The sequence below is a fragment of the Aulostomus chinensis genome, chromosome 13 (assembly GCF_037954235.1).
Source record: "Aulostomus chinensis isolate RoL2024-O1b breed Wild chromosome 13, RoL_Achi_v1.0, whole genome shotgun sequence".
In the NCBI taxonomy this organism is placed as follows: domain Eukaryota; kingdom Metazoa; phylum Chordata; class Actinopteri; order Syngnathiformes; family Aulostomidae; genus Aulostomus; species Aulostomus chinensis.
In genome coordinates this window covers 15,604,651-15,625,987 of record NC_141332.1, presented here as the reverse complement: position 1 = coordinate 15,625,987, position 21,337 = coordinate 15,604,651, and the positions used below count along the sequence as shown (strand labels likewise).

At 47.8% G+C, this 21,337-nt stretch overlaps 2 protein-coding genes and 2 pseudogenes across 28 annotated transcripts in view; all 4 read right to left on the bottom strand.

Annotated features, from left to right (window-relative positions):
* Nucleotides 1-21,337, bottom strand: part of LOC147251089 (protocadherin gamma-C5-like) — a 279,342-nt gene that overhangs the window by 9,767 nt on the left and 248,238 nt on the right. For 2 of the 27 annotated variants that reach the window (XM_086221555.1, XM_086221560.1), the window contains exon 1: nt 4,624-7,274. The exons of 18 other annotated variants lie outside the window; for them this stretch is intronic. In XM_086221555.1, coding sequence (XP_086077681.1) covers nt 4,624-7,101 — 2,478 coding nt within the window. In that variant the 5' untranslated portion in view covers nt 7,102-7,274. Of the gene's footprint in view, nt 1-924; nt 4,037-4,623; nt 7,275-8,068; nt 10,950-21,337 lie in introns of those variants that run through there. 7 more of the 27 variants (XM_086221557.1, XM_086221562.1, XM_086221559.1 and 4 more) reach the window with 6 other exon arrangements.
* LOC147251140 (protocadherin gamma-C5-like) lies at nt 11,092-14,190 on the bottom strand. The gene has a single exon (XM_086222647.1). It carries the CDS (start codon nt 14,000-14,002, stop codon nt 11,540-11,542), a length of 2,463 nt encoding a protein of 820 aa, XP_086078773.1. The 5' UTR covers nt 14,003-14,190; the 3' UTR covers nt 11,092-11,539.
* On the bottom strand, nt 14,432-17,707 carry LOC147251139 (protocadherin gamma-C5 pseudogene; annotated as a pseudogene).
* On the bottom strand, nt 17,881-21,103 carry LOC147251138 (protocadherin gamma-C5 pseudogene; annotated as a pseudogene).

The window sequence follows — 21,337 nt, the reverse complement described above, 5'->3', positions numbered from 1 at the left end:
GAACATAGTAAATATCCTGTTGGATGGAGCAAACATTTTTCATCATAAAAGCCTGCCTAATGTTCTTCAGCAGCGACATGATGATTAAAGAAGCCTGAGGAATGTGTGCTTTAAGAAAACCTCAGACTTTTCTCTCAGAATTCCTCAATTAATCAGACTGGCCAAAGCACTCTCAGCCATTTTATATCCTGACAGTTCTTCAGCATCAAATTACTATATGGGCTCTCTGACTTCAATGATAGTGACCATGGTTGACACCACCCTGGAAAATGGGGTGACATTTTGGACCAAGGATCTAAGAGTTTAAATTAGATATAGCTGCACAGAACACAGCCAGAGTCCTGGAACCAATCATGTAAAGTTCAGAGGACAACAGGAAGTCAGAGGTCACACCACTGACCCCATGAATTCCTGTTTTTAAGCTACTGCTTTAGACGTAGACCCTCCCCTCTCCCTCCACCATTTTCTTTCCTTGGTCCTTTTCCTCTGCTTGGTCCCCTGTCTCTCCCTCTGCTATCCTCTCCCCCTCTGTCTCCCTGCCATTTCCCTGAGCCAACTCTCGAGGACCCCTTTTTCATCTGTTTGTCTCCTCCTCTCCATTTGTTAGGAGCACTTATGTTTCCCAGTCCTTCGCTGGGGTTTAATTAAATATTAAGTTGCAACTTTCTTCTGTCCAAGCCTGCATTGTAGGACAACAGAGCCTTGAGCTTTTTCAACATGGCAATGAATTTACAGATTAAAAATGCTGCAGAGCGACATGACTAAGGGAATCTTGGTGGGTACTCTCATGTCAAGAGCTGCAATGGTAAAACTACGGTCCCAACAGTGTATATACCCACACTGTCTGTAGATGCTCACACTTGTATGATCCCACCATGGCTTGTCACACAAATGCCACAAATGCTCACCCACGTAAGCCCTCACCTCGCTGGCTGAGTTCATAAGGTGCTTCCTGCTGAGTGTCATGTTGAGTGTGTTGTTGTGACTCAGCATGGGTGTCTTCATAAACACAAAGTCACTTCGGCTGGATATGGTGGAGTAGCAGGGCCTGTAAGTGCGTGTGTGCGGCTCCTGGGGGCCTCCCACTACTTCCATGTAGCGTATAGGTCCATCTGTGTTGAGCTGCAGATGCAGGTCTTTGCTGGGTCTCTGATGGTAGCGGCTGGACCTATGGTAACCATAGCAGCAGCAGTCAGAGTCACCCAGCCCAGGGCCACGATGCCTTAAGCAGCGTACCATGAGAACGACAAAAGTAATGAAGGACACAGCTGAGACACAGGCTAAGGAGATAATGAGGTACAGGGTGATGTCCGACATCCCAGTACGATGGTAGAAGGTTTTGAGGCGGGGGCTTGCTGTAGCTGCGCTTTGCTCATCCACAGTGACTGAAATGTTCACAGAACTGGATTTTGGTGGGTCACCATTGTCTTGAATGATGACGACAATCTCATAAGTCATCCCCCCTTCCTCCTCTGCCCACTTGCGCACTGTCCGAAGATCACCAGTGTGTGCCCCAATTCGGAACATGCCAGCATTTGGCCCAGGGGCAATGGAGTAAAACAGCCAGGCATTGTGCCCGCTGTCAGCATCCACCCCTACCAGCTTGTTTATGAGGAACCCCGGGCTGGCAGAAGGGGGCACAGTGAGCTGTAATCCTTTTTCTTTTGGGTATGAGGGGTGTACAATCTCTGGTGCATTGTCATTCATGTCCACAACAAACACATGCACAGTGATGTTGGCAGTCTGTGGGGGCACCCCAGCATCCCGGGCCTGCACCTCAATGCGGAAAGCATTTAATTGTTCATGATCCAGGGAGCGCATGCTGAAGATGTGGCCATTCTCTGGGTTGATGTAGACATAGGAGGAGATGGGTGAGCCCTGGACCATGCTGGGAAGGATGGAGTAGCTGATGCGAGCATTTTCACCCTGGTCTGGGTCACTGGCTGATACAGCTGTGATGGGCGTACTGGGAGCATTGTTCTCTTGGATGTCCACCGTGTATGAAGGTTGAGAGAAGATGGGGGCGTTGTCATTTACATCAGAGAGCTTCACCACAAAGCTAGTTTGGGATGACAGGGGAGGAGAACCAGCATCTGTGGCCTTGATGACCACCGTGTATTCCGGGACTGTCTCACGGTCCAGGTTGCCAGATGTGGTGAGGCTGTAGTGCATCCCAAAAGCTGAGTTAAGTTTGAATGGCAGACCTGGTTGGACACTTAATGTGACTTCCCCATTCTTGCCAGAGTCCAGGTCCCGTGCACTTATGAGCGCTATCACTGTCTCAGGTGATGCATCCTCTTTGATGGGACTGGTCAGTGACGTCAGCGTCACCTCTGGGACGTTGTCATTCACATCAATGATGTCAACTATGACGTTGCAGGAACCCTCCATTGCTGGAGAGCCACCATCTCTGGCCTGCACCGTTATGTGATATGCAGTTGCTTTCTCATAATCCACCTCACCCTTCACACGGATCTCCCCGCTTTTGGGATCCACGCTGAACAGTTTGAGAACACGTTCCGGTGTGTATTTACTAAACAGGAATGATATTTCTCCATTGCGGCCTGAGTCAGAGTCAGTCGCGTTCAGTTTTGTTACTAAAGTGCCCAGTGCAACATTTTCTAATAGGCTAACTTTCGTCACCGGCTCGTCAAAGACGGGCGCATTGTCATTTACATCCAGGATTTTAATGAGCAGGAGTGTTGAGCCAGATTTCTCCGGCTGACCTCCATCGACAGCCGTGAGCAGGAGCCGAAACGAGGCCTGCGCCTCCCTGTCCAGAGCTTTATCCACCACCAGCTCAGGAAATTTGCTCCCGTCACTTTTAGTTTCCACATTCAAAGTAAAAAAGTCATTTGTTACCAGGTGGTAAGTGCGTAAAGAATTGGAACCCACGTCTGGGTCGTGTGCGCTCTCCAGACGGAACCTGGTGCCCGGCGCCGCCGCCTCTGATACCTCCAAAGATATATTAGTGGTTGAAAACTGCGGCGCGTTGTCGTTAACATCCACAATATCCACCACGACGCGTTGAATGTCTAGAGGTTCCTCCAAAACTATTTGAAGGTGCAGTGAACATGCTGAACTTAATTCGCACAACTCTTCCCTGTCAATTTTTTGTTTTATAACCAGATCGCCGGTCGCCTGCTTTACCTCGAAGTACTGCGTTGAGGATTCTGAGACCACCCGCAGCCTCCTCTGAACAATCCTCTGAGCACTGAGGCTTAAATCTTTAGCGATATTCCCAACGATAGATCCTGGGCTTAGTTCCTCCGATACGGAGTAGCGGAGCTGAGCGGACGCATGGGAGAGGCAAGTCAGATAAAAGTAGAGCCTGAGCAGCTGGCTCCCTCCTCCGGACCGCTTCCTCTGCCTGGAGTCCATTGTGTTGAGCTCCGAAGAACGGAGAATGGGGAAGTTTGTAAGTCCTTTTTTCACCGTTACGTATCCATAATCATATTAAAACGAGGCTGCCGGCTTCGACGGTAAACATTTCCGTTTCAAAAATAAAGCGATGGGAAGTTTTGAAGTGATCATGACAGCCCTCTTTTCCAGAGAAAACGAGGGAGGAAAATCAAAGTATTTCTTGCCTCCAGTGAAACTTTACTCCGTCTCCTCCGCCTCGCTCTCCTCATGGGCGGGGAGAGGCCACAGAGGCCTTCCCCTCATTGGAAGAAAGTCCTTTCTCGCTCACACTCACACTCTCTCTCTCTCTCACACACACACACACACACGCACACACACACGCACACACACACTCACACACATACGGACGCACACAACTTTTCAGTGACTCAACTTCAACTAAGGCGAGAATCAGCTTCTCATTTCAGAGAACAATACAAGCTGAAAATAAAACTGACTACAGAGATCTCGGGAAATGGAAATACATATATAAAAATAAAAGAACAAATACAGACACGAACTTTTGAGTTATATACAATTCACCGCGTAAGTCTGCTTTTAATTACAGCAATGCTATTTATATCCGCAGGGGGGCAGGGTTTCCAAATGGTTGTCCTAGTCAGTTTGTAAAGCTGGAGGGTTCAGTAAAGGCGAGTATGGATGTAAGTAGTCCAATTTCTATAGATAAAGCGTTACAAAGCACAAACTACCTCACTAAACACACGTGGGATGAACACTAGATTGAGGACATATTTTCGCTCACGACAAAGGAACAGAACTATTTTAGGTGGTAGACAAAAACCGGGAAAAATGCAGCTGAAAGCAGGACAACTCAGTCATGATGGACCTCTGATGCAATTTACCACGAACACTGAAAGTAAAACTTTTTCCAAATTTCAAAAAGAATGCACCATGTTGTTACTTTTTTTAAGGCAGTTTTCCCCTTCACATTGAGACGTGCAATTAAACATAAAATATACTTGGTGTGCCAGTGTCTGCAGCCATAATGGCTCCAAATTTAACAACTTCAAACAATATTTGGTTTCAAAATAGACACAAGTAAGAAGTTCAGTCAGTCAAGCAAAGAAAGAAAAACAATCGCGCGTTCTCACGGAATTGTCAAAAGTAGGTGAATAAAGGGAAACTTTTTCACCCACTTTTATCTCAGTGGCAAAACACCACGTGGTCTTTTTAATTCTTTTTTTAAACTTTTGTGCTCACCTGCTGGCTCTCAAAGGTCCAGGTGCTGTCGGGTAAAGACGCATCCAGGACACTGATCATCTCCTTAAAGTCAGTGGTGCTGCTGGGCTTAATCAAGGTGAAATCACTGTACTCGGACATTGGAGACATGCAGGACCTGAAGGACTGACTCTGAGACAACATGTCTCCTCCCAGGACCTCCACGTACTTTATAGGTCCATCCGTGTTGAGCTGAATCTGCAGGTTTCTGTTGGGGTTCTTGTAATCGTCACAGTCTGAGCGTCTGGTGCAGCAGCTGCCGCTGCTCCTGCTGCTCCTGATGCATTTAACCGCTAAGATGAGAAACGTCAGCAGGGACAGCACGGACACCGAGGCCAGAGACAGAATCAAATACAGAGTGATTCTGCCGGTTTTCTTACTGGGCTCGGACGCTTTCTGACGCAGGTCCAGGATGGGCTCGTGGAGAGCGTCCTCCAGCAGGATGGACACCGCCACGGTGGCGGACTGGACCGGTTCTCCGTCGTCCCGGACCTCTATGAGCAGCCTCTGAGAGGAGTCGTCCTGCTCGGACACAGCGCGTTTAGTCCTCACCTCGCCGGTGTAGCGATTGACCGTGAACAGAGACGCGTCTGTGGCCTCCGCCAGTTTGTAGGAGATCCAGGCGTTGTGGCCCGAGTCGGCGTCCACCGCCGTCACCTTGGTAACCAGGTGACCCGCTTTAGCGGAGCGGGGCATCCTCTGGTGAGAGAGGGAGCCCAGAGCAGCGGAGGACGGGTAAATAACAGCGGGGGCGTTGTCGTTCTGGTCCAGGATGAAAACATGGACAGTAGCGTTGCTGCTGAGGGACGGAGAGCCCTGGTCCTTCGCCTGAACCTGAATCTGAAACACTTTCAGCTTCTCATAGTCAAACGAGTGCATGCTGTAGATGCTGCCGTTGTCTGAGTTAATGTAGACATAAGACGACACGGACACGTCCTGCACTCTGGAGTCCAGGATGGAGTAAGAGACTTTGGCGTTCTCACCAAAATCCAGGTCAGAGGCTGAGACTGAGTACAGTATAGAGCCTGGTACTCCGTTCTCTTTTAAGTAGACATTATAGGAGCGCTGAGAGAACACAGGAGGGTTGTCGTTCACGTCAGTGATGCTGACAGGAATCATTTTCTTACTGGACAGAGGAGGAGAGCCGGAATCAGTGGCTGTTACCTCAATATCGTACTGGGACACACTCTCTCGGTCTAGAGCTCCACTGGTGACCAGCGCGTAGTTATTAGAGAACGAGGGTTTTAGAGTAAACGGAGAACCTTTGGGAAGCTGTAACGTCACTTTACTGTTTTCACCAGAGTCCAGGTCACGTGCACTAATCAGAGCCACCACAGTACCACTCGGCGCATCTTCACGAACAGGTTTTGGCTGCGAAGTGAGGACAATTTCTGGAGCATTATCATTAAAATCGATAACATCAACCTGTACACGACAGTGACCCTCCATTTCCGGACTGCCTTTATCTTTAGCAGTTACGTCAATGTCATATGATTTGGTGGTCTCGTGATCCAGCTCTCCTTTTAGCGTGATTTCACCTGTAATACCGTCAATTCCGAAAATTGACAAAACAGAATCTGGTGACCTCGAGCCAAATGAGAATTCAATTTCACCATTTGAACCTTCATCTGCGTCTGTCGCTTTAGGTTTGAGTATAACAGATCCCTTTATACTTTTTTCATTCACTGTAACTTTGTACAGCTTTTTCTCAAAAACCGGAAAATTATCATTGATGTCAAGCACACTGATGGTTATTTGTGATGTTCCGGATCGAACTGGATTCCCTCCGTCTAATGCTGTTAGTAAAATTTTGTGAACAGCTTTTTTCTCTCGATCAAGGGGCTTTTCTAGAACAAGTTCAGGAACGGTCTTGCCGCCCTCCATTTCTTTGATTTTAAGGGAACAGCACTCGTTTTTACTGAGAGTATATGATTTAATAGAATTACTCCCAACGTCGGGGTCTGCTGCGCTCTCCAGCGGAAAGCTTGTGCCAACAGCTGCCAATTCCGCTAATTTCAAAGATAATTCATTTGACAGGAAACTTGGAGAATTGTCATTAATGTCTCGTATTTCAACCTCGATTCGATGCAACTGTAGCGGGTCTTCAATTACAACCTGCAGCGGTATAACACAGCTGGCGCTTTGTCCACATAAAGCCTCTCTGTCTATTCTGTCATTCACCAGCAGCTCGCCCTTCCCCGCATCCACGCTGAAATACTGCTTACCAGCCTCAGAGGCGACACGCAGTTTACGATCAAAAATCTCCGATAGTCCCAAACCCAGATCTTTGGCGAGATTTCCTACCACAGAACCTTGTTTTAGCTCCTCCGGGATGCTGTACCGAGTCTGTCCGTTTATTGTACTCCACAAGAGGAAGAAATGATGCCACCACAGCGCCTGCCACCTCCAGTCTCTGTATCCTATTGTCTTTGTCATCCTTGATTCAGTAAAATACGTCATTTTCCATCCAAAGGAATAAAGATCACAAAGATAAAATCCATATTCTGACAGCGGGACATATTCAGCCCAATAGACACCTGTCCAAGGCCAAAAATGAAATTATGTTACGACGTGATACTCCGAGTACACGAAGCAGTTACGTCCTCTCCTCCCACTGTGAGCATTGTGGTTTTGGTGCTGAAGTTGCATGGGGGAGGGAGAAGATCTCTTTGTACAGTGATGAATGCTATTGGTGCGCAGCATCCACCGCTCGCATCCAATCAGAGTGAAGCTGAGCAGCCCATAAAAAAAAACACACACACACACACACACACACACACACACACACACACACACACACACACACAGAGCTACGATCAAGAAGAGAAAATGCAACGGCACTCGGAGATACCGCTACATATTCATTAATACAACAGTGAAGATTATATTAAAACGGTGCCGAACATCACAAAATGTTGACACCATTTAATATGGATGTCCCCAGAATGTGAATGCGTAGGCACAAGTCCTGTCAACTGTGTTGAAGTACGTTACTGACACACGGAAAATGGTCACACTAAAACACGTTTTACAGTTTTCTACAGCGCTTCCTCTCCACCGAGGAAGCGTCCATCAACAACACTGTCCTTGCCCTCGAGAGGTCCCACAGGTCAAAGTCGCTGTTCACCACTGAGGTGCTGAAACGCTCAGCTCAACAGGCGGCTCAGGTCCTGACGCCTAAACAGCAGAGTCACATGAGTTCTCTATGTTCACGAGAAGATGACAAGTTTTATCTGAAAATCATATTCGTTGACCGTAACATTTTACCTCAAATTTACCAATTAGTGAAAATTATCACATATTTCAGAGTATCTGTACCGAGGCTATGTTACCACAATTTCTCAATGGAAAAAAAGATTTTAATTTTTCTGTTACTATGAACCAATTGGTTTTACAAAACCATGAGCAATTGTTCGCCTCTGCTTACCTGCTGGCTCTCAAAGGTCCAGGTGCTGTCGGGTAAAGACGCATCCAGGACACTGATCACCTCCTTAAAGTCAGTGGTGCTGCTGGGCTTAATCAAGGTGAAATCACTGTACTCGGACATTGGAGACATGCAGGACCTGAAGGACTGACTCTGAGACAACATGTCTCCTCCCAGGACCTCCACGTACTTTATAGGTCCATCCGTGTTGAGCTGAATCTGCAGGTTTCTGTTGGGGTTCTTGTAATCGTCACAGTCTGAGCGTCTGGTGCAGCAGCTGCCGCTGCTCCTGCTGCTCCTGATGCATTTAACCGCTAAGATGAGAAACGTCAGCAGGGACAGCACGGACACCGAGGCCAGAGACAGAATCAAATACAGAGTGATTCTGCCGGTTTTCTTACTGGGCTCGGACGCTTTCTGACGCAGGTCCAGGATGGGCTCGTGGAGAGCGTCCTCCAGCAGGATGGACACCGCCACGGTGGCGGACTGGACCGGTTCCCCGTCGTCCCGGACCTCTATGAGCAGCCTCTGAGAGGAGTCGTCCTGCTCGGACACAGCGCGTTTAGTCCTCACCTCGCCGGTGTAGCGATTGACCGTGAACAGAGACGCGTCTGTGGCCTCCGCCAGTTTGTAGGAGATCCAGGCGTTGTGGCCCGAGTCGGCGTCCACCGCCGTCACCTTGGTAACCAGGTGACCCGCTTTAGCGGAGCGGGGCATCCTCTGGTGAGAGAGGGAGCCCAGAGCAGCGGAGGACGGGTAAATAACAGCGGGGGCGTTGTCGTTCTGGTCCAGGATGAAAACATGGACAGTAGCGTTGCTGCTGAGGGACGGAGAGCCCTGGTCCTTCGCCTGAACCTGAATCTGAAACACTTTCAGCTTCTCATAGTCAAACGAGTGCATGCTGTAGATGCTGCCGTTGTCTGAGTTAATGTAGACATAAGACGACACGGACACGTCCTGCACTCTGGAGTCCAGGATTGAGTAAGAGACTTTGGCGTTCTCACCAAAATCCAGGTCAGAGGCTGAGACTGAGTACAGTATAGAGCCTGGTACTCCGTTCTCTTTTAAGTAGACATTATAGGAGCGCTGAGAGAACACAGGAGGGTTGTCGTTCACGTCAGTGATGCTGACAGGAATCATTTTCTTACTGGACAGAGGAGGAGAGCCCGAATCAGTGGCTGTTACCTCAATATCGTACTGGGACACACTCTCTCGGTCTAGAGCTCCACTGGTGACCAGCGCGTAGTTGTTAGAGAACGAGGGTTTTAGAGTAAACGGAGAACCTTTGGGAAGCTGTAACGTCACTTTACCGTTATCACCGGCGTCCCTGTCTCTAGCATTGATCAAGGCCACCACAGTACCGCTTGGTGAGTCCTCCGGCACAGAATTTGGTTCAGAGGTCAAAAATATATTTGGAGCATTATCATTCACATCTAACACTTCAATATGAACAGTGCAATGCCCGTCCATTCTTGGAGATCCTTTGTCTTTTGCTGCAATATTAATTTCGTAGTTTGCAGTTTTTTCGAAATCTAAGAGCCCAGTCAGTCGCATTTCTCCCGTTATAGGATCAATATTAAAGGTAGACAGGACAATCTCGGGTGTGTGTGGTCCAAATGAATACTCCACCTCCCCGTTCAGACCCTCGTCAATATCTTTCGCTGTGAGTTTAAGAATGGAAGCACTTTTTAAGCTATTTTCACGAACAGAAACTTTGTAAGTATTATTCTGAAATATAGGAAAATTATCGTTAATGTCGAGTACATTTATGGTGATCTGGGAGGTCCCAGATTTCACTGGATTTCCACCGTCAAGGGCTATAAGTTGAAGCCGATGTCTTGACTTTTTCTCCCTGTCGAGGGATTTAGCCAAGACCAGCTCTGGGACTTTTCTCCCAACTGATAAATCTTTTACCTTTAAAGTAAAATAATCATCCCTACTCAAAGAATATGACCTGACTGAATTCTCTCCAACATCAAGATCTTGCGCAGTCTCCAAAGGAAAACGTGCACCTGCTGCAGCAGACTCGGATATTTCTAAAATCAAATCTTGCGAAGGAAACACTGGAGAGTTATCATTGATATCTTGTATTTCCACTTCAACGCGGTGTAGCTGTAACGGTTTATCAATGACCACTTGAAGAGGCAGCACACAGCTGGCGCTTTGTCCACATAAAGCCTCTCTGTCTATTCTGTCATTCACCAGCAGCTCGCCCTTCCCCGCATCCACGCTGAAATACTGCTTACCAGCCTCAGAGGCGACACGCAGTTTACGATCAAAAATCTCCGATAGTCCCAAACCCAGATCTTTGGCGAGATTTCCTACCACAGAACCTTGTTTGAGCTCCTCCGGAATACTGTACCGAGTCTGTCCGTTTATTGTACTCCACAAGAGGAAGAAATGATGCCACCACAGCGCCTGCCACTTCCAGTCTGGGATTCTCATTGTCTTTGTCATCCCTGATCCGTTAAGAGACGCTATTTCCCATCCAAATACAGTTCAGAATTAAGATGCCGATGTGGAAATCCATCAACGATGAACCTGCTGTCCTCCACAAGAATCCATATTTACGCATCCTGAGAGACTAAATAAAGATATTATGAGAGGGTTAGACGCATCCTCCTCTCACCTCCTGCTCGGAGCACTGTACTGGCTACAGTGGTGAGGATGGATGGGGGAGGGAGTAGATCTCTTTGTACGACTCCTACTGCTATTGGAGCACAGCATTTACCCAGCATCCAATAAGCTCCAAACAGAGGCACACACACACACACACACACACACACACACACACACACACACACACACACACACACACACACACACACACACACACACACACACACACACAAGGCTGCACTGCGATGATGATGCAGTGATATGAGAAGCCTATGCAAATCTGTAAAATTAATTTATGAAAATTAAACGATAACTTTTTCCATCACTTGAAAGATACCTTATCATGTGTATGAAAACTAGCAAAGTTTTCTATGTAAAGATTTTTATGATTAAAAAAAAACGCCACAAAGTATGAATGCGCTATTTATATCTTATATATACTGTAAACCACCTGATTAAACTAAAAGCAATAGAAACCATTTTTTCCAGAAAATGAAAGTCCAAACTCCACACAGTTTTAACGGTGCAAAATAACTAGTTGCAGTAAATGTTGAGGTCAGAAATCATTCAGTCTGTCAGCAGAGTAAAACTGCCTCCATCACACCACAAGAGCACCAAGCTAGTACAGGAAACATTGAAGGCCAGACGTTGTTGACTGAGACCTGATGAAGCAATGGAATGAGTTTCAGAACAACGACTCATTCTGAGGGGGAAGCAGCAAAGAATGCTGATTAAAACACAGCTGAGCAGGTCTGAGATCGTAAGATGAACAAAACTATCAAACCCTTACTAATATAGAAAAATATAATTGATGATAATGACGTTTAGGAGACATTCGGTTAAATATTCTGTGAATCAGCTCACCTGCTGGCTCTCAAAGGTCCAGGTGCTGTCGGGTAAAGACGCATCCAGGACACTGATCACCTCCTTAAAGTCAGTGGTGCTGCTGGGCTTAATCAAGGTGAAATCACTGTACTCGGACATTGGAGACATGCAGGACCTGAAGGACTGACTCTGAGACAACATGTCTCCTCCCAGGACCTCCACGTACTTTATAGGTCCATCCGTGTTGAGCTGAATCTGCAGGTTTCTGTTGGGGTTCTTGTAATCGTCACAGTCTGAGCGTCTGGTGCAGCAGCTGCCGCTGCTCCTGCTGCTCCTGATGCATTTAACCGCTAAGATGAGAAACGTCAGCAGGGAAAGCACGGACACCGAGGCCAGAGACAGAATCAAATACAGAGTGATTCTGCCGGTTTTCTTACTGGGCTCGGACGCTTTCTGACGCAGGTCCAGGATGGGCTCGTGGAGAGCGTCCTCCAGCTGGATGGACACCGCCACGGTGGCGGACTGGACCGGTTCCCCGTCGTCCCGGACCTCTATGAGCAGCCTCTGAGAGGAGTCGTCCTGCTCGGACACAGCGCGTTTCGTCCTCACCTCGCCGGTGTAGCGATTGACCGTGAACAGAGACGCGTCTGTGGCCTCCGCCAGTTTGTAGGAGATCCAGGCGTTGTGGCCCGAGTCGGCGTCCACCGCCGTCACCTTGGTAACCAGGTGACCCGCTTTAGCGGAGCGGGGCATCCTCTGGTGAGAGAGGGAGCCCAGAGCAGCGGAGGACGGGTAGATCACAGCGGGGGCGTTGTCGTTCTGGTCCAGGATGAAAACATGGACAGTAGCGTTGCTGCTGAGGGACGGAGAGCCCTGGTCCTTCGCCTGAACCTGAATCTGAAACACTTTCAGCTTCTCATAGTCAAACGAGTGCATGCTGTAGATGCTGCCGTTGTCTGAGTTAATGTAGACATAAGACGACACGGACACGTCCTGCACTCTGGAGTCCAGGATGGAGTAAGAGACTTTGGCGTTCTCACCAAAATCCAGGTCAGAGGCTGAGACTGAGTACAGTATAGAGCCTGGTACTCCGTTCTCTTTTAAGTAGACATTATAGGAGCGCTGAGAGAACACAGGAGGGTTGTCGTTCACGTCAGTGATGCTGACAGGAATCATTTTCTTACTGGACAGAGGAGGAGAGCCCGAATCAGTGGCTGTTACCTCAATATCGTACTGGGACACACTCTCTCGGTCTAGAGCTCCACTGGTGACCAGCGCGTAGTTATTAGAGAATGAGGGTTTTAGAGTAAACGGAGAACCTTTGGGAAGCTGTAACGTCACTTTACCGTTATCACCGGAGTCAAGATCTCGTGCTCTGATTAAGGCTACGACGGTGCCTTTTGGCGCATCCTCGCGTATCGGGTTTGGATTTGAAGTAAGCACGATCTCAGGAGCATTGTCGTTAATGTCAATAACTACCACTTGTACTCGACAGTGGCCCTCCATCTCAGGAACCCCTTTGTCTTTTGCGGTAATGCCTATTTCATGCATTGCACGACTCTCATAATCTAACGGCTCTATTGAAGAAATTTCACCTGTGACCGAGTTTAACTGAAAAACAGATAACAAAGACTGCGGAGTGTGGTCAGCAAAAGCGTATTCAATCTGCCCGTTAACACCCTCGTCTGCGTCAGTTGCCTCAACTTTTACAAGGACAGAACCAACCACGCTGTTTTCATATACAGTTACATTGTACAAAGGGCTTTTAAAAACAGGAACATTGTCGTTGTTGTCGAGTACAGAAATTAGGATATTTGTAGTTCCTGTTTTCACCGGATTGCCTCCGTCTAAAGCTGTCAGTAATAAATGATGGACATCTTGTTTCTCTCTGTCGAGTGATTTTTCCAGCACGAGTTCTGGAACTTGTCGGCCACCAGGAAGGTCTTTCATTTTCAAACTAAAACACTCATTTTTACTGAGAGTATATGATTTTACTGAATTGATACCAACGTCTAGATCCTGTGCAGTGTCTAAGGGAAAGCGTATGCCCGTTGCAGTGGATTCTGCGACTTTTAATGTTCTTTCCTCAGTTAAAAACATCGGGAAATTGTCGTTAATGTCTTTTATTTCTACTTCTATTCGGTGTAGTTGGAGCGGATCCTCTATTACAACCTGCAGCGGTATAACACAGCTGGCGCTTTGTCCACATAAAGCCTCTCTGTCTATTCTGTCATTCACCAGCAGCTCGCCCTTCCCCGCATCCACGCTGAAATACTGCTTACCAGCCTCAGAGGCGACACGCAGCTTACGATCAAAAATCTCCGATAGTCCCAAACCCAGATCTTTGGCGAGATTTCCTACCAGAGAGCCTCGTTCCAGCTCCTCCGGGATGCTGTACCGAGTCTGTCCGTTTATTGTACTCCACAAGAGGAAGAAATGATGCCACCACAGCGCCTGCCACCTCCAGTCTGGGATTCTCATTGTCTTTGTCATCCCTGATCCGTTACGAGACGCTATTTCCCATCCAAATACAGTTCAGAATTAAGATGCCGATGTGGAAATCCATCAACGATGAACCTGCTGTCCTCCACAAGAATCCATATTTACGCATCATGAGAGACTAAATAAAGATATTATGAGAGGGTTAGACGCATCGTCCTCTCACCTCCTGCTCGGAGCACTGTACTGGCTACAGTGGTGAGGATGGATGGGGGAGGGAGTAGATCTCTTTGTACGACTCCTACTGCTATTGGAGCACAGCATTTACCCAGCATCCAATAAGCTCCAAACAGAGGCGCACGCGCGCGCGCGCGCGCACACACACACACACACACACACACACACACACACACACACACACACACGGCTGCACTGCGATGATGACGCACTGACATGGTGAAGAGCTAATGAGCAAATCTTAAGGAATACTTAATGAAAATTACACGAATTCTATTCCATCACTTGGAAGATATTTTATCATGTGTATCAAAATTATCAATGTTTTCTGCCTGAAGATTATAAAGATTTAAAACAATGCTACAAATTAATAATTGGCTGCTTTGAATATGTGTATGTTTCATTACTATTAGGAAAGAGGCGATGACAATAAATAACTAAATGAATACAATTTTTTTTCCAGAAAATGAAAGTCCAAACTGCAGTCAGTCCTAAGCAGGCAAAGTATAGATCTGCGGTAGATCTTGAGGTCAGAAATCATTCAGTCTGTCAGCAGAGTAAAACTGCCTCCATCACACCACAAGAGCACCAAGCTAGTACAGGAAACATTGAAGGCCAGACGTTGTTGACTGAGACCTGATGAAGCAATGGAATGAGTTTCAGAACAACGACTCATTCTGAGGGGGAAGCAGCAAAGAATGCTGATTAAAACACAGCTGAGCAGGTCTGAGATCGTAAGATGAACAAAACTATCAAACCCTTACTAATATAGAAAAATATAATTGATGATAATGACGTTTAGGAGACATTCGGTTAAATATTCTGTGAATCAGCTCACCTGCTGGCTCTCAAAGGTCCAGGTGCTGTCGGGTAAAGACGCATCCAGGACACTGATCACCTCCTTAAAGTCAGTGGTGCTGCTGGGCTTAATCAAGGTGAAATCACTGTACTCGGACATTGGAGACATGCAGGACCTGAAGGACTGACTCTGAGACAACATGTCTCCTCCCAGGACCTCCACGTACTTTATAGGTCCATCCGTGTTGAGCTGAATCTGCAGGTTTCTGTTGGGGTTCTTGTAATCGTCACAGTCTGAGCGTCTGGTGCAGCAGCTGCCGCTGCTCCTGCTGCTCCTGATGCATTTAACCGCTAAGATGAGAAACGTCAGCAGGGACAGCACGGACACCGAGGCCAGAGACAGAATCAAATACAGAGTGATTCTGCCGGTTTTCTTACTGGGCTCGGACGCTTTCTGACGCAGGTCCAGGATGGGCTCGTGGAGAGCGTCCTCCAGCAGGATGGACACCGCCACGGTGGCGGACTGAACCGGTTCCCCGTCGTCCCGGACCTCTATGAGCAGCCTCTGAGAGGAGTCGTCCTGCTCGGACACAGCGCGTTTAGTCCTCACCTCGCCGGTGTAGCGATTGACCGTGAACAGAGACGCGTCTGTGGCCTCCGCCAGTTTGTAGGAGATCCAGGCGTTGTGGCCCGAGTCGGCGTCCACCGCCGTCACCTTGGTAACCAGGTGACCCGCTTTAGCGGAGCGGGGCATCCTCTGGTGAGAGAGGGAGCCCAGAGCAGCGGAGGACGGGTAGATCACAGCGGGGGCGTTGTCGTTCTGGTCCAGGATGAAAACATGGACAGTAGCGTTGCTGCTGAGGGACGGAGAGCCCTGGTCCTTCGCCTGAACCTGAATCTGAAACACTTTCAGCTTCTCATAGTCAAACGAGTGCATGCTGTAGATGCTGCCGTTGTCTGAGTTAATGTAGACATAAGACGACACGGACACGTCCTGCACTCTGGAGTCCAGGATGGAGTAAGAGACTTTGGCGTTCTCACCAAAATCCAGGTCAGAGGCTGAGACTGAGTACAGTATAGAGCCTGGTACTCCGTTCTCTTTTAAGTAGACATTATAGGAGCGCTGAGAGAACACAGGAGGGTTGTCGTTCACGTCAGTGATGCTGACAGGAATCATTTTCTTACTGGACAGAGGAGGAGAGCCGGAATCAGTGGCTGTTACCTCAATATCGTACTGGGACACACTCTCTCGGTCTAGAGCTCCACTGGTGACCAGCGCGTAGTTGTTAGAGAACGAGGGTTTTAGAGTAAACGGAGAACCTTTGGGAAGCTGTAACGTCACTTTACTGTTATTACCGGAGTCCAGGTCACGTGCGTTTAACAAAGCAACCACTGAACCACTCGGTGCGTCCTCGCGAACCGGTTGAGATTCAGAAGTGAGAACAATTTCTGGAGAGTTGTCATTAACGTCAACAACATCTATCTGTACACGGCAGTGACTCTCCATCTCAGGACTCCCCTTGTCTTTTGCAGTCACTTCAATCTTGTAGGACGTGGTCTTTTCATAATCCAGGGCTGCTCTCAAAAATATCTCCCCTGTCACTGAATTGATTTCGAACACTGACAAGACAGCGTCCGGAGTCCGCGAGCCAAATGAGAACTCGACCTCTCCGTTTGGTCCCTCGTCAGCATCAGTGGCTGTTATTTTGATGACAAAAGTATCTTTCACAGTGTTCTCCTCTAAGGAAACCTGATATTTGTTTTTATCAAACACTGGAAAATTGTCGTTATTATCAAGCACGGTAACTGTTATCTGTGACGTGCCGGACCTGACCGGGTTTCCTCCGTCTAAAGCGGTCAGGAGCAGCTGGTGAAACGCTTTCTTCTCTCGATCAAGAGGCTTTTCTAGCACTAACTCGGGTACCATCTTTCCTTCCTCGACCTCTTTCATTTTCAGTGCAAAGCATTCGTTTTTAATCAGCATGAAGGATTTTACGGAATTACTTCCAACATCTGCATCCTCTGCACTCTCTAAAACAAAGCGAGTCCCCACTGCTGCGGATTCAGCGATTTTTAAAGACAGTTCCCTTGTATTGAACTCAGGTGAATTATCATTTATATCTTTTATTTCTACTTCAATTCGATGTAAATTAAGAGGGTTTTCGAGAACAACCTGCAGCGGTATAACACAGCTGGCGCTTTGTCCACATAAAGCCTCTCTGTCTATTCTGTCATTCACCAGCAGCTCGCCCTTCCCCGCATCCACGCTGAAATACTGCTTACCAGCCTCAGAGGCGACACGCAGTTTACGATCAAAAATCTCCGATAGTCCCAAACCCAGATCTTTGGCGAGATTTCCTACCACAGAGCCTCGTTCCAGCTCCTCCGGGATGCTGTACCGAGTCTGTCCGTTTATTGTACTCCACAAGAGGAAGAAATGATGCCACCACAGCGCCTGCCACCTCCAGTCTGGGATTCTCATTGTCTTTGTCATCCCTGATCCGTTAAGAGACGCTATTTCCCATCCAAATACAGTTCAGAATTAAGATGCCGATGTGGAAATCCATCAACGATGAACCTGCTGTCCTCCACAAGAATCCATATTTACGCATCATGAGAGACTAAATAAAGATATTATGAGATGGTTAGACGCATCGTCCTCTCACCTCCTGCTCGGAGCACTGTACTGGCTACAGTGGTGAGGATGGATGGGGGAGGGAGTAGATCTCTTTGTACGACTCCTACTGCTATTGGAGCACAGCATTTACCCAGCATCCAATAAGCTCCAAACAGAGGCACACACACACACACACACACACACACACACACACGGCTGCACTGCGATGATGACGCACTGACATGGTGAAGAGCTAATGAGCAAATCTTAAGGAATACTTAATGAAAATTACACGAATTCTATTCCATCACTTGGAAGATATTTTATCATGTGTATCAAAATTATCAATGTTTTCTGCCTGAAGATTATAAAGATTTAAAACAATGCTACAAATTAATAATTGGCTGCTTTGAATATGTGTATGTTTCTTTACTATTAGGAAAGAGGCGATGACAATAAATAACTAAATGAATACAATTTTTTTTCCAGAAAATGAAAGTCCAAACTGCAGTCAGTCCTAAGCAGGCAAAGTATAGATCTGCGGTAGATCTTGAGGTCAGAAATCATTCAGTCTGTCAGCAGAGTAAAACTGCCTCCATCACACCACAAGAGCACCAAGCTAGTACAGGAAACATTGAAGGCCAGACGTTGTTGACTGAGACCTGATGAAGCAATGGAATGAGTTTCAGAACAACGACTCATTCTGAGGGGGAAGCAGCAAAGAATGCTGATTAAAACACAGCTGAGCAGGTCTGAGATCGTAAGATGAACAAAACTATCAAACCCTTACTAATATAGAAAAATATAATTGATGATAATGACGTTTAGGAGACATTCGGTTAAATATTCTGTGAATCAGCTCACCTGCTGGCTCTCAAAGGTCCAGGTGCTGTCGGGTAAAGACGCATCCAGGACACTGATCACCTCCTTAAAGTCAGTGGTGCTGCTGGGCTTAATCAAGGTGAAATCACTGTACTCGGACATTGGAGACATGCAGGACCTGAAGGACTGACTCTGAGACAACATGTCTCCTCCCAGGACCTCCACGTACTTTATAGGTCCATCCGTGTTGAGCTGAATCTGCAGGTTTCTGTTGGGGTTCTTGTAATCGTCACAGTCTGAGCGTCTGGTGCAGCAGCTGCCGCTGCTCCTGCTGCTCCTGATGCATTTAACCGCTAAGATGAGAAACGTCAGCAGGGACAGCACGGACACCGAGGCCAGAGACAGAATCAAATACAGAGTGATTCTGCCGGTTTTCTTACTGGGCTCGGACGCTTTCTGACGCAGGTCCAGGATGGGCTCGTGGAGAGCGTCCTCCAGCAGGATGGACACCGCCACGGTGGCGGACTGAACCGGTTCCCCGTCGTCCCGGACCTCTATGAGCAGCCTCTGAGAGGAGTCGTCCTGCTCGGACACAGCGCGTTTAGTCCTCACCTCGCCGGTGTAGCGATTGACCGTGAACAGAGACGCGTCTGTGGCCTCCGCCAGTTTGTAGGAGATCCAGGCGTTGTGGCCCGAGTCGGCGTCCACCGCCGTCACCTTGGTAACCAGGTGACCCGCTTTAGCGGAGCGGGGCATCCTCTGGTGAGAGAGGGAGCCCAGAGCAGCGGAGGACGGGTAGATCACAGCGGGGGCGTTGTCGTTCTGGTCCAGGATGAAAACATGGACAGTAGCGTTGCTGCTGAGGGACGGAGAGCCCTGGTCCTTCGCCTGAACCTGAATCTGAAACACTTTCAGCTTCTCATAGTCAAACGAGTGCATGCTGTAGATGCTGCCGTTGTCTGAGTTAATGTAGACATAAGACGACACGGACACGTCCTGCACTCTGGAGTCCAGGATGGAGTAAGAGACTTTGGCGTTCTCACCAAAATCCAGGTCAGAGGCTGAGACTGAGTACAGTATAGAGCCTGGTACTCCGTTCTCTTTTAAGTAGACATTATAGGAGCGCTGAGAGAACACAGGAGGGTTGTCGTTCACGTCAGTGATGCTGACAGGAATCATTTTCTTACTGGACAGAGGAGGAGAGCCGGAATCAGTGGCTGTTACCTCAATATCGTACTGGGACACACTCTCTCGGTCTAGAGCTCCACTGGTGACCAGCGCGTAGTTGTTAGAGAACGAGGGTTTTAGAGTAAACGGAGAACCTTTGGGAAGCTGTAACGTCACTTTACCGTTATCACCGGAATCAAGGTCTCTCGCACTGATCAGAGCCACCACAGTACCACTCGGCGCGTCCTCGCGGACAGGACTGGGGCTGGAAGTGAGGACAATTTCTGGGCTATTGTCATTAACGTCAACAACATCCAACTGCACACGACAGTGACCCTCCATTTCGGGCACGCCTTTGTCTTTGGCTGTTATGTCAATCAGGTAAGAGGCCGAAGTCTCATAATCTAATGCTCCCTTTAATTCCATTTCTCCCGTTACTTCATTGATTCCGAATGTGGATAAAACAACGTCTGGAGTGCGGGAGCCGAATGAATATTTAACTTCACCATTTAAACCTTCGTCAGCATCTGTGGCTTTTACCTTAATTACAAACGTTCCCTTTGTACTGTTTTCCTTCAAAGAAACTTTGTACTCGTTTTCAGTGAAGGTGGGGAAGTTGTCGTTATTATCAACCACCGTAATGCTGATCTCACAGGTTCCTGATTTTGCTGGATTTCCTCCATCAAGTGCCGTCAATAGCAGCTGATGCTCAGCGTTCTTTTCCCTGTCCAGTGGCTTTTCTAACACCAATTCTGGGACAGCTTTGCCATTCTTTGTATCTTTAAGTTTTAAGGAAAAGTAATCATTTTTACTTAGAGTGTAGGTTTTCAAAGAATTGCTTCCAACATCCAGGTCTTCTGCGTTTTCCAGAGGAAAACGTCGGCCCATAGCAACTGATTCGGGTATTTTTAGATTAATCTCCTGCGATGGAAAACGAGGAACATTGTCGTTTATGTCTTTTATTTCTACTTCTATCCGGTGTAGCTGTAACGGATCCTCTATGACAACCTGCAGCGGTATAACACAGCTGGCGCTTTGTCCACATAAAGCCTCTCTGTCTATTCTGTCATTCACCAGCAGCTCGCCCTTCCCCGCATCCACGCTGAAATACTGCTTACCAGCCTCAGAGGCGACACGCAGCTTACGATCAAAAATCTCCGATAGTCCCAAACCCAGATCTTTGGCGAGATTTCCTACCACAGAACCTTGTTTTAGCTCCTCCGGGATGCTGTACCGAGTCTGTCCGTTTATTGTACTCCACAAGAGGAAGAAATGATGCCACCACAGCGCCTGCCACCTCCAGTCTCTGTATCCTATTGTCTTTGTCATCCTTGGGCGCTTATAACTCATTAATCCTGTTAGAGGTCCTGTTTACAATAATGATGCCATCCACGATAAAAGGCGATGTTCCCGCAGTGAAACAACCATTGTGTCTGTGCATGCTGGACGCTAAAATATGAAATGATAGAAAATAGCCGCTGGACGCCTTCTCTCCCTCCTCCAGCTCATTGTAATCTGAGTGTTCGAGCGACGAGGCTGCATGGGGGCAGGGACTAGATTGCTTTGTACAGCTCTGACTCCGATTGGTGCACAGCATCCATCGTGACCACCCAATGAGAAGCAAACTGATCCACACTCTTAAAGCCGCAGCATTTCGTGTCCTCATCAGCCTTTTAATGTGCGACTGGCTCGGACATCAATGAGTGGTAAATGAGATGAGGCGACCGCTCATCATGTAACCTGATATG

What these genes read in the sequence shown, in the direction of transcription:
- LOC147251140 (XM_086222647.1), bottom strand. Translation starts at nt 14,002, where the DNA reads ATGACAAAGACAATGAGAATCCCAGACTGGAGGTGGCAGGCGCTGTGG.